The sequence below is a fragment of the Centropristis striata genome, chromosome 2, assembly GCF_030273125.1.
Source record: "Centropristis striata isolate RG_2023a ecotype Rhode Island chromosome 2, C.striata_1.0, whole genome shotgun sequence".
Lineage (NCBI taxonomy): Eukaryota > Metazoa > Chordata > Actinopteri > Perciformes > Serranidae > Centropristis > Centropristis striata.
This window is the reverse complement of record NC_081518.1, coordinates 5,226,562-5,243,022: the sequence shown is the minus strand read 5'-3', so window position 1 is coordinate 5,243,022 and position 16,461 is coordinate 5,226,562. Positions and strand designations below refer to the sequence as shown.

The 16,461-nt window shown below is 37.1% G+C and overlaps 1 protein-coding gene across 1 annotated transcript in view; it reads right to left on the bottom strand.

Annotated features, from left to right (window-relative positions):
- Positions 1 to 1,768: 1,768 nt before the first annotated feature.
- The window catches only part of pde3b (phosphodiesterase 3B), a 71,976-nt gene continuing 57,283 nt past the window's right edge, over positions 1,769 to 16,461 (bottom strand). The window contains exons 9-16 of the mRNA XM_059348943.1: positions 15,881 to 16,015; positions 14,494 to 14,605; positions 14,191 to 14,304; positions 10,951 to 11,150; positions 6,442 to 6,645; positions 5,700 to 5,861; positions 3,543 to 3,801; positions 1,769 to 2,858 (exon numbers count right to left, since the gene is read on the bottom strand). Coding sequence (XP_059204926.1) covers positions 2,629 to 2,858; positions 3,543 to 3,801; positions 5,700 to 5,861; positions 6,442 to 6,645; positions 10,951 to 11,150; positions 14,191 to 14,304; positions 14,494 to 14,605; positions 15,881 to 16,015 — 1,416 coding nt within the window. The 3' untranslated portion in view covers positions 1,769 to 2,628. The remainder of the gene's footprint in view (positions 2,859 to 3,542; positions 3,802 to 5,699; positions 5,862 to 6,441; positions 6,646 to 10,950; positions 11,151 to 14,190; positions 14,305 to 14,493; positions 14,606 to 15,880; positions 16,016 to 16,461) is intronic.

The window sequence follows — 16,461 nt, the reverse complement described above, 5'->3', positions numbered from 1 at the left end:
GTTTGAAAGCCTGCACAGTGAGAAGCCAACAAACCTTTACAACTTAATGAGCCGGACTATGTCGGGTCGGGAGCTACCGAGGCTTTATGATCCAGCATGGGTCCATGTGAAAAAACTGACGACAGAGTTGTCAGAATGTATATGGCTCTGACCTGAGTCCAACTCTGACTTGCCACTGTCACTGCCACTTCGAGCCTGGTGGAATATTTGACTCGAAGTGTTTCTCTTGCATGAACAGTACTGGAGCCCAGAGAGATTTTGCCAATCAGCATATCACAGCCCACAAACTACTGTATGTAGGTAAAGTTTGGCACGAGTTGGGTCGACTGAGACAACAGTGATAGAGAGAGATAATGAAGAATACAAGAGTGGTTATGATACAGAACAGGGAGAGGCTGAAACCAAGTGAAAAAAATCAAAATCAAAACACCAAACCCCACAGTTCCACACCTGTAAATAGAAGTAGATAAAAACTCTGGAAACACAATGGTAATTACAGGATCTCAATGTACAATATGTCAGCTGCGTGTAGAAAACAGATGCATTCATTTGATTATTTAAAAAATATATATTTATATGCACATACTCTTTTGTACAGCGGCTAAACACTTGTTTGGTATTAAAATGTGCACACCTGTATCTATTGTTTTGTCTTTAAATATTACTATCTCGATTTACACTGCTTACTTAACATTTTCTCCAGAGATTATGATTTAATAAGGTGATAAAAGGAGCTAGGCAACAATTCTGCCTTCCCTTTAATAAAACGTCTTATTCTAGTGGAATGCCAAGAGTTCTTAGAGACAAAAATAGAGAACTAGTAGTTTAACCTGCCTTGTGGCACGTCTTAGTATATTTAATATACATATATAGATATATATGTCTATTTATATATCTATATATATAAACAAAACTGAAGTGAAATGAACCCTGGATCCCTTCTTTACACACTGGCCGAGTTATGGGTTTGGCAAAATAAAATACAAAAAAAAAAAAGAGGAAAAAGAGAGTTGGGAGAGCTTTCAATCTGTCTAAACATCAGTGTTTGCCTGCTGACTGAAACACAGATGAGAAGATGTTGTACTGTTTAAAAACTGAGAAGTTTAAACATTAATTAAAAAAAAAAAGAAATTACCCAATATACTGTTATAAAACTGCAAAACTGTGTCGCTGCAGGAGAGACATTTGCAGTCTGCTGACAATCAAGATAAGCTTTTCTCCAGTGAGGTTTTAAAAAGGTTATGCAAACAGTGTATGAATGGCCAAGAGACAGCACATACTGTATGCTCCTCCGTCACAGAGGATTTCAATTGCTTCAATTTGTTTGTAGTCAAGTTGTTCATTAAGAGATTACAAACTACTTCAGTCACCCAGATTTTAATTGTCTTACTTTTTTTTAAAGTGTGTTTCATATTAATGACATAAATTCTTGCAAAATAATTATTCAACTTTGCGTGAATCCTGAGTAACCTTTAAAAAAATACTTTGAATCAAAAAAAAAAAAAAAGGAAAATGAAGAATCCATTCATTGAAACAGCACTCCTGATCTCAATGCAAAATGTTTAAAACACCAGAGGGCATTTCACTGATTAGAAACCAACCATTACTGAAAGGACACACAAACATACACACAAATTACATACTAAAATAATTAAAAATGTGCTCTCTTTCTCCCTACTCATTCTCTCCGTCACATTCCCGCCGAAAATATTCACACACTCAAACGAAATGAAGCAAGGAGAGTTAAAGGATCAAAAAAAAAAAAAAAAAAAAAAAGACGGGTGGTACACATGAGTAAAAGCATCAAAAATGATGCAGATATAATGCTATTAATCAGTCAACATTTCAATAATGTCTCTGTGACTGAGTCTGATACAGTGTTTCGTGTCGCCAGCAAGGAGAGAGAACTACACAAGCCTAGGCTCTGGGCCAATATGGACTCAGTAAAGGTTCAGACAGGCACATTTGATATATATATGTATATATATAATTCAAAAATATACCTGACATTGAGGCTGAAACAGTCTCAGTCTCTTGTCTTTCCATGTTTATGAACTGTTCGCTTTGGTAAAGGGTTTCAATCGCTTCATGATGTCGCTTGCTTCATTATTTTTCCTCTACTTTTTTGTTTTTAAATAGACAGGAATTGTTTAGTACCTAAGGGAGGTTGTAAGCGCTTTGCATTCAAGGCAGCATCACAGCCAGGTCACCATGGAGGGCGAGTTAATGCTGGACCCCGTCCACGCTCTTCTTCTGCACCTCTCCTCCTTAGTTCTGGTGCTTTACTTCTCTTGTTGCACTTGACTCTCCATGGGGTGAAAGTGCATAGGAGTTGGGCTCCCACCGTTGCAGCAAGGATCCGCTCACAGTAGTAAGGCCTTTTTGTTTCTCCGAAAAACAACGTGACTGCTTAAGCATCTGAGTGTCTGCACAGTGAATCTTTCAGTATGTGTGAGAGAGAGAGGGAGCAAAGTGTGTTTTATGTGCATTTGTCAACTGTCTGTGTATGTGTGTGTGTGTCGTGTGTGTGTGTGTGTGTGTGTTGGTGAAAGGCAGGTGGTTGAGGGACTCGTGTCCTTGTACTGCCTCTCCTCTTCTTTGTCTCTGTTTCTTTCCTTGGTGCTCCTGCTACTGGCGCTCCTCTCCCTCCTCCTCCTCCTGGATGACCTGGATGTCATCTGACGGGGAGGTGGGCAGGCTGGGTGGCAGGCTGGGGAGGAGGCCGTCGGGCTGCTGCTGCTGCTTGCCGAGCTCTTTGCTCTTCTCCTCCTCCTCGATGGTCTTCTTCCACACCTTGTGGTTCTCCGTCAGGTGCTGCATGATGCTGCAGAACAACCTGCGGCGACTCTTCCTCCTTTCTGCAACGGAGAGAACAAAGAAATGTTTCAGAAAATGTAAACTACAGGCCAAAAGTTTGGAAGCATGATCAAATTTGTACAAAAAAGATCATAGTTTCATTGCTATTTGCAACAAAATAAACGTGATTATTATATAAAGAGTCACTTATTAGAACATATTTTTACTATAACTATCAGCTCTTTGTTTTGTTTTTTTGCCTAGACTTTGTGTATCCTTCTTTCCTTAACTTATAAATCTGAACTCTTGTTTCTTTACTCAGCTGCTGCAGTTTTAGCCATTTCTGTGGTAGTTTGTTTGAGATATGAACACAGTTGAGATTTATTGGGATTTTTGAATCCAAACTCTGAAAAGCCAAGAGCTTTGTTTTTGACTTTTGCACTGAAGTTGTGACTCTTCCAAATCTTCTCAACCCTAAAACTAAGCCCTTCTTTTCTGTTGGTAACATTTATTCAGCAATGGTCTGCTAACATCAATGTATACCGAAAGGTCAATGGAGGAAAATGGTTCAATTCAATAAAGGTAAAGTCTGATCATGTAGTAAACACATCCAAAAATCCAAAGAATCCATACTGGTTTTTAAGAAAGCCATTGTGAACAGAATATTGAAGTTGCTTCCAAACTTTTGGCCTGTAGTGTAGTTTTCCTGACTGTTTTACAGTACAGACGAGCTGTTGATGTCTTACTTGGTGCCAGCTCATCCTCCAGCTCATCATCCTCTTCGTCATCTTCATCTGTGTCCGTGTCCACCTGCCCCTCCTCATCGTCTTCATCTGATCCCTCTTCATTAATCCAGTGGCCTGGAAGTAGGCCAGCGGCGTCGTAGGAGTTACAAAGTGGTCCTACGATGTGAGTGATGAAGGACTCCTGCAGCTTCGCCAGCTGAGGGGAGGAGCGGTCCATGAAGGGGCTGATGGGTAATCCCAACCTCGCCTCCTCATCACCCTGTAGAGTAAAAACAAAGATAAGATAATTCTGAAACTTCAGAACACTTTCTAATATGTGTTTTGTTTTATTGTGTGTATTTTGACTTAACTGAGCTAAAATCTACTTAGATTTGAAAGATTTTTTCCCCCAGTCATCTTTTTTTTAAGCTTGCAAGTCTGTGATATATTAAGGAGAGATTAATAGATGTCACTATTCTTATTAACCCTCTGAACCGCAAGCAGTTTCAGGTAGTATTTTTGCTCCTGTCACATTTTACTGACTGTGGCCTCATTTATTCCACTGTGATATTAAAGTCTTGTACCTCTGTGGAATCAGCACAATCATGGTTAGAAGAAATGAGAACTCAAAAATGTCTTTTGTGGAGTAGAAAACAGTTAAAATTGCATAAAGCATCAAAAAATTAAAATAAAAAACGCAACTTGAATTTCTTTAGTAATTTATTTTACAAAAATTAAACAAATAACTATAAAATGTCATCTATATATAAAACATTCTTCCAAGTGCTATAAATATTGGAAAGAAATGGGCGCTCCACTTGCTCTAAATATGGAACTGTTGACATTTTTACAACCTCTCCTGTCCTCTCCTCTCTGCTCTGTGTAAACATCCTGCAGTTCAGTTGAAGATTCACTGAATTTTTCTCACGTGACTGTTGGTCAGCCAACTCGTTCATGGCTTCCCAGTTAGAAATGAATGATTTTTACAGGATCTGGTTGGTGTAAATAGATTATTTTTGGCAAATATTTACTTGAGATAAAAAAACGCTATTTTAAGCTTAGATTTGGGAACTTTTCCAGACAGAAGCATTCATCACACATTCGCTCAAGGACTGTTGGAAATTTTAACTGTTTTCTGTTTTTACTGTTTCTGGCAATGATTAATATTGTCATTTTGGCGGTTGTTTCCTTATTAAAGAAAAGATACCATTCAAACGTGGGGGAAGATTAGATTTAGAATGTTAATCTCTGCTTTTTGTTTTTGACTCTTTTTCTGTCCTTTATGGATTTCTTGCCTCTTTTTTAAAGTCACATTTCTTACTTCAATGTTCAGATAAAGGTTGGGGTTGTCTAAAGGGTGGATTTAGTATAAATAAATGTATTTGTGGTGGGAATGAGACTAATTTAGGCAATAGAAAATAAGTGAATCTTGTTTGAGGTTTTGCGTTTTTACTCAAGTGAAAAATGCAAAATATAAAGATAGAATAAAATGGTCTTTGTTAGGTAAATACACTCATTAAGTGTAAACAAAGCAGCATGGCTAATTATGCACGGGTGTCTGGTGCTTGTTGTTAACAAACAGAGATCGCTAAGTGAACACCTCCTGCAGCAGCAGCACATACACACTGTACTGCTACAGAGCTAACTGTTAGCCTATTAGCAATGTGCAAACTGGATGCTAAGGGGTTAACATCCCCTCTGGCTCTGTGACTGCAGCTGAGAGAGACTGCTGCAGGAGGAAGTAAGGAGGACTTACTCTTCTAGAGAGAAGAGTAAGAACGAGTTTCCAAAAGTCTCCAATAACAACAGAAAAGTCGCTAGATTTGTCGCCATTCGCTTTTAAAAAAAATAGTCGCTAAGGGGGTTTGAAAAGTCGATAAATATAGCAACAAAGTCGCTAAGTTAGCAACACTGCTTCGCCAGCTTTTACAAATGGCGCGTGTTGTTGTGGCGTTGAGTACTACGTCACATCCTGCTTAGCGTTCTATCCGATCAGGAACCAGGCTTTTTTCAGGGGAGAAAAACATCCCTGCTCTTCTACAGGGACAAAAAAAGTCCCAACAAAAGACCGCCTGGGACGGCTCATATTCAAATTAGGGGCGTTTTGGCGAGTGAGACCCGCCTCATTCCGGGTATTGGGCTGCAGTGGAAACAGCCTTATGATCATGCAGTCTGTACCTGCTCATAAAACTCATTGACGATGCCTTCTGTCCACTTGAGGTGCAGGTCACGGACTTTGGCCGGCCCGTTGATATCTGCCAGCTTGATACACACTTGGCACACCAGCAGTCTGTCGTTCTCATTGGTCCAATCAATTCCTGGACTGTTCACATCATTCACCTGTTAACAAGAAAAGACAGATTATTTTTCCTCCATCCATTGTTATCAGTTATTGCTGCTCAACTAAACGTTTTACCATGTTTCAGTCAATATTTTGCCAGAAGGAGGTACAGAAGCCTTTAATGCAGAACTAGCAGGATGAAAAACAGTGTCTTTCCCTGGGCTGTCACAACTCTCAACACCCACACAGGATAAATTAATTAAAAGGTGCAACAAAAACGGACATGTGCAATACAATTGATATGTGCAAAACATTCAATCTACCTCATCTATAAATTATAGCATTTTCAGTAGCCATTTATTTATTTTTATACTTATTTATTATATGACATGTCCTTGTCCTTGTTTTTGTCCTTGTTTAGCTCGGTATTTTTTAAAATGTTTTTACTCATGTTGTTTTGTTTTATGATTGTCATAACTATACACCTTATGCAGTGGCACTTTCAATTTTGTTGTATAGTTGCCTATATAATGACAATAAAGACTATTTGATTTGATTTGATTTGATTTGATTTGATACATTAAAGGACAGCCTGACTATATATAACTCAGCAATCAGTAAAAATGTCTCCTATCAGACCTTGGCATTGAACTCAGCCAGGAAGTCAAAGTGCTTCTTGAGGTCTGTGGCCAGGATCGCCTCGATGACGAGGAATCGAAAACGCTTGAACTCCACGTGATCCAGGTTGGCCAAGAAGTTGAACTCGGGCTGGGACAGGTAGAGGCTCCAGGCAGACGCAGCGTGGTGGTTCTCCAGCACCGACCTGTCGTTGTACAGCACCGCCTGCAGACAGAAAGGCCAGCGATGAGAGAGAGGAGGGGGGGAGAGATGAAGACTCCTACAATTTCCTCTAAAATGTCACTAATGCATCTGCTTACATAATACGTCTGCATACGTGTTACACAATTTGTAATGGATTTAAAAATAGCACTCAATAAATGAGATAAAAAGGACATGAGGGTATTTGGTTATGAAAGAAGAAATGTAACTCAAGTGCAAATATGTCGGAGGGGAGGAGCTGGTTTACAGGGACTTTAGATACCACGAAAGGCTTAAAAGATCCTTTTTAACCCTCTGGGGACCATGAAACAACCTGCACATCACTCCTACATGATGTGAAGACATAAAAATGAAGCAACATTTAGCCTCGTCATCAGCTTCCCTCTAAAGTTCTGGCTTTAAACTCCACACCAGATTTTTTTTAAATGATATTTGGCTAAGTAAAACCGGAGATAATGTCAAATATATTCAGTATAAAATTAAAGAACTAGATATTATCCTCATTTTACCTGTTAAATGTTATATTTGCATATATTTTTATATTTGCAACATGTACATTTCTGTGCGTGAAACTTAATTTTCAAGGTGAGATTTTATTTTTTCCTTTGATTCTTTTGGGTTCAAAATTTTGATCAAATAAGTCAAAGTTAAAAATGAATTATCAGGACATGTAGATGAGGTTGCGCTGAAAAAAACTGATACCAACATGGCATGGTAAAGATCCTTTAACAGGTTTTTAATGGACATAATAGCCCAAGATTTCAGAGGGTTAACAGACATGGTGGTTTTCAACATCACCAACAATCAATAGGTTCAGGGTTCCCTCTCTTTTCTTTTAACCAAATTTCCTGGGACCCAGACAGTTCGAGTGCTATCACTAGTCATGTTGAGAAAATACAATATTTAAACAGGGGCACGCAGTTAACCTTTTCACCCCTCATTTACATGACTGACCGCAGTGAGAGAGCACAATGAGATTACCTGGCCATGTGGTGTGGAGCTAATCCTATATATGATCTCCACCTGAGGCACAGTTTGGAGAGATAATCTAACTTCATCTCTGGACTTCACATCATCATAGTCCTTTCTTTTATATCAATCGAGCAGAAATGTGGCATCCAGAAAGGCTACTTTTAAATGATACTATGTATGAATTGGCTTTGGGTTATAAAGTCTGTAGGAAAAAAGGTCATCTAAGGAAAATGTTTACTGTAAAGTTAAAGATTAACTGTATAACTAGAAACATAAGGCTTCTGTAGGATTCTCATTATACATGAGGGGAAACTGTTTCGACTTGTTCCGCAAATACGTGAAGCAGCCAAGTGATACAGAGGTGTTGTAAAGATGATAAAAAACTACATCGGATATGCAGGCAGTCAGTTTTTAGGTCTGTGGTGCATGTAGCATGAGCAAACTTAAGACTTATCTTTTTAATTTGGCTTTTACTTGAACCATTTTTAAATATTCTTTGCTCATGCATCTTAGTGTTACAACATCTCTTTTATTTTTTATTTTATTTTGTCACACTGTTAAAATAAACGCCTACGTCATTTTTTGTCAAAATTGTTTTTTTTTTCCCTAAATCATCTCCTCATGATGCCGGCCACCTATGGTAAAATCACCTACATCCTCAGTTAATCAGATCATGTGATTTTACCCCTTTAAGATCATCACTTCTTTTAGTTTATCAGTGTTTTATTGTTGACACTAATATTGGTAACACTTTATTTTGAAGGTGTCTAAGAGTGACATGAGCTTGTTATAAACATGACATGGGATGTGTCATGAACATTAATGACACTTTGAAGTAACATTAATGCTCATGATACTTGTCATGTCATGTTTCTGACAGGCTTGTGTGACTCTTATGTAGAAACCTTCAAAATAAAGTGCTACCATATCTTGCTTAAGTCACAAAGGCATGTTCAAAAAGTTGCCTAAGTAATTTATTTCTCTTAAGTTACATAATTTACACACAGTGTTATTACTATGCCAATAGCCATCCGTTGTTACATCCTTTTTGAGTCAAATGATCAATAAATGTCATATGTTACACTTTTGGTGGAGTTTTTTGTGTTTCCTGCAAAACTTATTTTTTAACATGGGTGACGATGTGCTTGTTTATAATTAATCATTATTCTTTTTTTTGCCTCAGGTAACCCAGGAAGAGGGCCAACAGCTGGCCAGACAACTGAAGGTCACATATATGGAGGCTTCAGCCAAAATCCGTATGAACGTAGACCAGGCTTTCCACGAGCTGGTTAGAGTAATCAGGTAGGTAATAAATAAAAGCAGCTTCAACATGTTGTGCTCGTGAGGATCTTTCAGTGACCTATTTTTTTTTTTTTTTAACAGGGTGACAATTTTCTACTATTTATTAGTCTAATTTTATATATCTATACACACCTTTATTTATTTATTTTTTATTGTGCTCTACTTTTTAATTATTTATTTATTGTTTTCATCTTTTTTATCTTGCTTTTTTACTTTTTATTGTTATTATTTACTTTTTTTAAATTATATTTTATTTTATATTACCTTACTTTATTCTTATTTATTTTATCCAATTAATTTCTAACCTGCCTCCAGTGTTTCGTCACTGCTTGACGTTGAGATGGAGCTTCCTCAGTTTGTGCTTTGTTTTTAATGGGACAGGTGGATGGAGGGTGTTTGCTTGTTTCTATGTTTTATTATTATTATTATTTTCTCATTTTTATGTGAAGCACTTTGAGTTAAATTTCTTTTGTATGAAAAGTGCTATACAAATAAAGTCTGATTGATTGATTGATTGATTAATTGAAAACTGTTTCGTCTCGTTCCGCAAATACGTGAAGCAGCCAAGTGAAACAGAGGTGTTGTAATGATTATAAAAGGCAACACAGGATATGCAGGCAGTCTATTTTGCGTGTCTGTGGTGCATGCATGAGTCGATCACTCGTGACTGTGTGTGTTAAGTGGCCATATTTCTGTTGTTGTACAAACATGCAGCATCCATCAGGAGCGTCTCTCTGCAGAGAGACAGACATGTGATCTGGTGTTTGTACACAGGGATCGTCTCAGGGACGAGACGTCAGCGGTGATATTTGTCTTCCAGTTAGAAGACAAACTGCAAACAATGTTCCTCACCGTTGAGGGTTAACTTAAGACAGTACAGACGAAGGAATTAATGCAGATACTGCAGCAAATCAAAATGTTATACTATTTTATTATTATTTATTGAGGATATGGACAGCAGTGAAGAATGCTGATATTTAAAGAAAAAAAAAGAAAACTTTAGAACTACCTTGTTAGTATGGCTTTTAATTCAAGTTTAATTTAAAAAAATCATCTTAGAACCTATTTTGTATTCCTTGGCTTTCAACCACGCATGAGACTCTGCTCTTGTTTTTAGTGTTTTATGGTTTGCTTTAATTTATTGTTTTTTAAATTGTTTTTTTTTTTAAAGCAATGAAACTATTTATTTTTAGTGTTTATTCCTGTTTTATTTATTTTATTGTCTCTTGTTCTGTTTGTTTATGTACAGCACTTTGTTGCAGCTGTGGTTGTTTTAAAGTGCTTTATAAATAAAGTTGAGTTGAGTTTATTGATTTGTCTAATTATTATTTATTGTATTTTACCTTTGCCTGGCCTTTAATTGAGCTTTATTTTTGTCTATTTATTTGTTTGTGTATGTTAGTGTGTTTTGGTATATATGTTGGTGACATAAGTTAGTTTTTTTAACCCTACATAAGGTGTTTCCTCACTTACAAATTGTTGAGATTAATGATAACATTTCTCCACTTCCTGTTTTAACTTTTACTTCATTTTTTACTCAAATGAAGTCTTATTGATTGATTGATACTTTTGAGCATTTGAGTAAAAATGCACATAAACATGTATGTAATGTGCAGGAATTCGGTCACCAAGTATGAGAAGAATTACAAATGTAAGAAAACTCATGTAGTTTTAGTTTTAGTTTTTGTAGTTTTAGTTTAGTATGCAGGATTACCTGGATTACCCTGATGTATACAAAGTACAGAAGCATGTTCGTGGTGTCATCAACTCACAGGTCATGTTTGCTGAGTGACAGGGGTCAATGAAATTGTCTGGAGGGGGAGGTCATTCTCACTCCTTCACTAACTTGTATTTACACTCTGTCTTCCTGTGTCAACACTTGCGGTGAAATGTCATTTTGCATAAACCCATATTTTGATCATCTGACCCTCTGTTGCTGTAAACAGAGTGTGTTTATGTGTCTCAGTGAGCTAAAATAACTCTGTCAATTCAGTCTACAACACTTTCTAAGTACTGATAAATGCTGCAGGTTACCTGAGCTGCATTAGTGGCTACTAGAAAGGCATTTGTGCGACCGGGATGGTCATAGTCGTGCATTGCAGCTGCTACATAAAGGGCCATGAGCTCCAGGGCAGGGATGTTCCAGGCCAGGCAGCCGTAGCTGTCGTCTGAAATGGAGGAGCTCTTGGAGGAAGCGTAGGATATCCTGCCTGGAGAGATCCCACTGTCTGAATCTGGAACAGGACAACAAACAAGATGGATGTCAGTGAATGTCACAGTGATGAAACTCAGGAACATTGACTCACTCCCCCATTTCAAATCACAACTCAAAACACATCTGTTTAAAACTGACAGTGACAATTACCCTGTCCAATCTATTGTATTGTATTGTTCTTAATTCTGTGTATTTTATTGCTGTTTCTTTTCTATCTTTTTTGTACGGTGTCCTTGAGTGCCAAGAAAGGCACCTTCCAAATAAAATGTATTATAATTATTATTATTATTATGAAAAACAATCTTCTAAAAGGTCTTCTTCAATACGGCAGGATGTTCATTTTGTATATTATGGTCCCATTTAGAGTCACATAGATGATAAAACAGGGTATGCTACACTGAGTCTAACTGCAGTAACTAAACAAAGGGTAAAACTGAGAAAAACTGCTTTAAAGTTTTTTAACCTTTTCTAACTGGCCTGCCAGATGGGTTATAGGTAGGTAAGTGAAGTGACACTTATTTCTACATGTATTGATGATGTAATATTTATGCTAAAAAATCATGACGATTTATTTGACCTTTGACCCCAAAAATGTAGTTACTGCACTATTGTCTCTGGCTGTAAAAGGTTCTAATAGTAATGTTGTTATTTTGTTAGGGTTAAGTGTGTTTAAAAGTGTTTAACAACTATATTCAAAGATTTGTTTATTTTAGACTTAATATTATAAATGATAAATTAATGTTATATTTTAGTCTTATTATAATTTTATCTCACTTTTTTACTTAATCACCATCTAGATGATTTATTTCCCTATCAAATAAACTTATAATTTCCATTATTCTTGTCTTCACTATTCAACACAATGAAGAAATACAAGGCTACACTGCATCATTGTTTCTGTGTGTTGCATTGTACATCTCATATCACATAATACTAGATGAAATTGTCTTTTTTAATTTTATCTTTGAGTTTATTGTTATTCATTTTGTATCTTTTGGATTTTTTGTTGTTATTCACTTATGTAAAGCACTTTGGTCAACCTTAGTTGTGTATAAGGTGCTTTAAACATATTTTTAATGTTTAAGTTGGTATTTATATCCAAAGCAGACTGTGGTAAGTGAACTTACTGATTTGGTTTCAAGTTAGATTTTGTAGTTACTGCAATTTTAGTATCATTATTTCTCTCAAATAAAGCAAAATTGAAATCTAAAACTTTGTCACAAGATAAAACAGACATCAATGAGTTCATTTTTAGTTATAACTCAGTTTCAACCAAAAATGTAGTTACTGCAGTTAGACTCTGTAGGGCAGTATAGGGCGGGCTTCAAAACCTCTTGTTAGCGTTAGCTGATGACGTAGCGTCATTCCAGCTCCTGATCCATTGTTCACATGAGCTGGTTGCAATGAACCAACACAGCGATAACCGTAAAACCAAGATAGTGGCAGCAAAAATGCACAAAGAAAAAGTGGCGCCACAGTGACTCCATCCACTATTTTTACACAATCTGTGGTATTATTATATTATGACATAACAGGATGCTGAGTGAAGTTCACTTCACGGCCACCGGTGTTATTAATAACAAGGATTTTCGGAAAATTCCACAAAGTACCTTTAAGCAGAAGTTTGATGCAATGAAAAAGACTTGAATATGAGGATACACACACATACGGTGTTCTATTTCCATTTTTTCACTTCTCAAATCACTGCCATTTCCTCATGCCTTCCTCTCTGTCCCTGCTTATCAAATGACAGCTGTTCTGTTCTGGCAGCCTCAGTGTGAGACGTCAGTGGAAAAGCCTCAGGTAATTTCTAATGGAGCTAAAATATCATCAGCAGAGACGAGCCTGCAAATTCCTGTGTTTTAAACCAAACCAACATCGCATAAAAGAAGAAACTAAAGGCTGAAATAAATGTCATATCACTACATGTAACCTTTTTGGCTGGCCAGTTAAAAAACGTTAAAAAATTTATAGCAGTTTTCTCAGTTTTACCCTTTGCCTAGTTACTGCAGTTAGACTCTGTGGGGCAGAATAGGCGCTACACCTATACTGCATGTAAACTAGAGACTAATCTTGTTTAGGGGCATAATGTTGCTCTGTTGTGTTTACATTTGCAGATAGATGTTTCCTTATCAGTGCACATTCATCCACCTAATGATCCGACTTCTCCCACAAGATGTTCATGAGGCAGACCAAATGTCTTGTAAAAACTTAGTGAAGAATATATTTTGCATGCCAGCCACATTTAGAAAGTTTTTATATTTCTTATGTTCATTTTCTTGTGTTCAGGTTGCTGTGAACAGAGACTAAATGATGAAAAACCCATCAGAGAACTCAAAGGCTGTATCCCAATGTCAAGGATCCTTCCTTGGTAGGATCCTTCCTCCAGAGACGAGGCCAGAGTCCTTCCTATCACTGGTATAACGGACTAATAAAACAGCCTTCAGTGTGCAGTTGTAATTGCATAATTGGACGTCCTGCTTAAATTCAGCGCCGCAATTTCTAAACCAGTTCACGACATGGATGTGTCTTTATCATCAGCACTCTGACACATATTTGTCAAAATGGAAGAAGATGCTTTAAGGTTGAATCTCCACTATTTAGCAAGTAAAAGCCAAAAAGTGGATTAAACCTGAATATTTCACTGATCCTGGATGAATTTGGCCGATTCTTAGTTTCATAAAAGCAGCGGAGCAGAACTCCCCATGGAGATGTTTTCTGTGATTTATTTTAATTTTATTTTACACTACTTTTCACTGCTCTTAATTGTTTGTTTTTTTCTTTTCTTATTCTATGTTTTAACTGCATTCTCAACTGCTGTATGTTTTTTAATGTTTTTTTTTAAATGTTTTTTAGTGTGCATCTTTGGAATTTGGGCAAAAGAAGGACTCTGTCCTCTGGAGGATCCTGCACATTGGGACAGTTGATGACGTAGTATCCCTTAAATTCAGCCGTTTGAGGATCCTTCCTTGACTTTGGGAAACAGCCGTGATGTGCGACGTGTCTGGATTGTAACCTGTGACAACCATCAATGACCAATGATCCATTAACAAGCCCACCTGTGTCACTTCCTGTCACGTGCTCACTGTGAATCTGCTGGAACCCGGGGATTGGTCGAGTGGTCAGGTACCAGACAGCGTGGAGAACATCAGTAGCATGGACCCTGTTATGATCTGTTACCATACATCATCAGGTTAGTCTACTGTATCATGTACAGGACACCAGCAAAACTGCACCTCAGCTTGGCAATGCAACAGAAACTTCATTAACCCATTAATACACATGAACATCCTGAGATAACACATAAAAAAAGTAAATATTAGTCTTTGACTGTCTTGAGCGCTGCATGGTGTAATACTCACAGGGAATGTCCCTGTAGCCACTTTCTAAAGCACAGAAGTATGTCATGAACTCCCTCACAGGGATCTTGAAGATTTCAAACAGACACGTATCCTGGAAAAGAGTGTACGTCACCTGGGGAGACACAGAACAGCTTCACTGTTACACCAATCACAGCTCAGGATAACCAGCAACCTCACAGCAACATTAAAATATATTGAACATTTTTAAAATACTTTTGTGTAAATCATAATACATAGACAATAAGTTACTGACTACTGAAATGTGATTTCAAGCTAAAAAAAGACGCAATTTTCCCTTCATTAAATTTGTAATAATTAGATTTTAGGTGTTGAATATTTACTTCAGGCCCTAAAGGCTGCAATGATGTTGATATCAAACTTAACAGTTGAGCAGTACAAAGAATTAACCAATTAAAAAAAATTGTTTTCTGATGGTTGTGCAATAACAAACAGAATGTCGGTATGAATGCTGATTTTAGTTTTCATTTATTATTAAGTTTTATCTATTTTTTTGTATTACCTCCTGGCATTTTAGCTTTTTATATATTTTAGGGGTTTTATTCATTTTTATGGAATTCGCACCGACTGGTTAGCATGTTTTCTGATTTTATTGTACTGGTGACAGTGACAAATAAAGATCTATCTATCTTTCTCTCTATCTCTCTATCTTAACCCCGCTGAACCTCAAGCGTTTTTGCACTTTTTACATTTTATTCTCTGTGGCCTCATTTTTTTTACTGCAATATACAAGTCCTGCACCTCAAACATTTAGTCTGTGCAGTATAACACAGTTATACTGCCATAAATCATTAAAAAAAAAGAATTTAATTTGAATTTCTTTTTTTTTTTAAGGGATATAATGAAATCTATAGATACAACAATAATTAATTAATGTTACCAATAATGGGGAAAAAATAGAAGCACCACATATTTACATATTTGCAATATATTAGCATTTTTTCAGGTTTTTCAGAAAACACAAAAAAACTCATAAATCATGCAGAAATAATTTAAGCAAATTGTCAAAAAATGACTTTAGTAAATAATATTATTTATTAAAAGACCATTATTTTAAGGAAGACGATGATATGGAACTATTTAAATGTTTACAAGCGTTCTGGTCCTCTCCCCTCTGCTGTGTAAACAGCTCGCAATTCAGTCCAGGTTTCACAGAATTTTTGTCACGTAACTGCTCATTCATGGTGCAATTTTGGCTACTTTCTAAACAAAACAAGCCTTTCAAATCTGTCTGGCTGGACTTCAGAGGCTCAATAAAACTGTTTGCTTTTCTAAAGAGATTTGCCAGGAAAGGCCAGACAGAGCAGCTATTACACATACTACTACAGGAGACGACTGGTTTGTGCTAGTGGCTGCTGGTTGTACTAACATAGCTGAGTATCCTTCCCGTCTTCCCTCCTGTTCTGTCCACCAGGTCAAAGATCTGGAAGTTCCAGGTGTTCATCCTCTCCATGAGAGCGTCCTGGTCCTCCAGCATAGGATCTAGTCTGAACTCCTGCTCGCCCTGGAGACAATCACAAAACATTGGAGGGATTAGAACATGCACAAAACTCAATCTCTATTTGCTAAATCATTGTTGCATGCATTGGTCGTGTTCTTAAACCAGGCGGCAACCTCCAGATCTGAGCAGGGAGGCAAACCAGGAAGTGCCTTAAGCTGCATTCTACCGAAAAATCTGTCCATTCATTTCAATGCAAAATTTGAAAACTTCTCACTTAATTTATTACCTCAGAAATTTTTTTCAGGACAACACTATGGTCTCAATCAATAGTAAAAAATCTTCTTCAAGACAATTTGATGTTATTAGTTCAAATAATGGCCCCATTGAGAAGAAAATAGAAGATAAAGAATCATATGCTTTGGGGCGTGGCTAACTTTGATTGACAGGTCACTAACAAGGCGAGCCATCATCAGGAGAGAGGCAGAACAATGCGTATCCACGGCAACTTG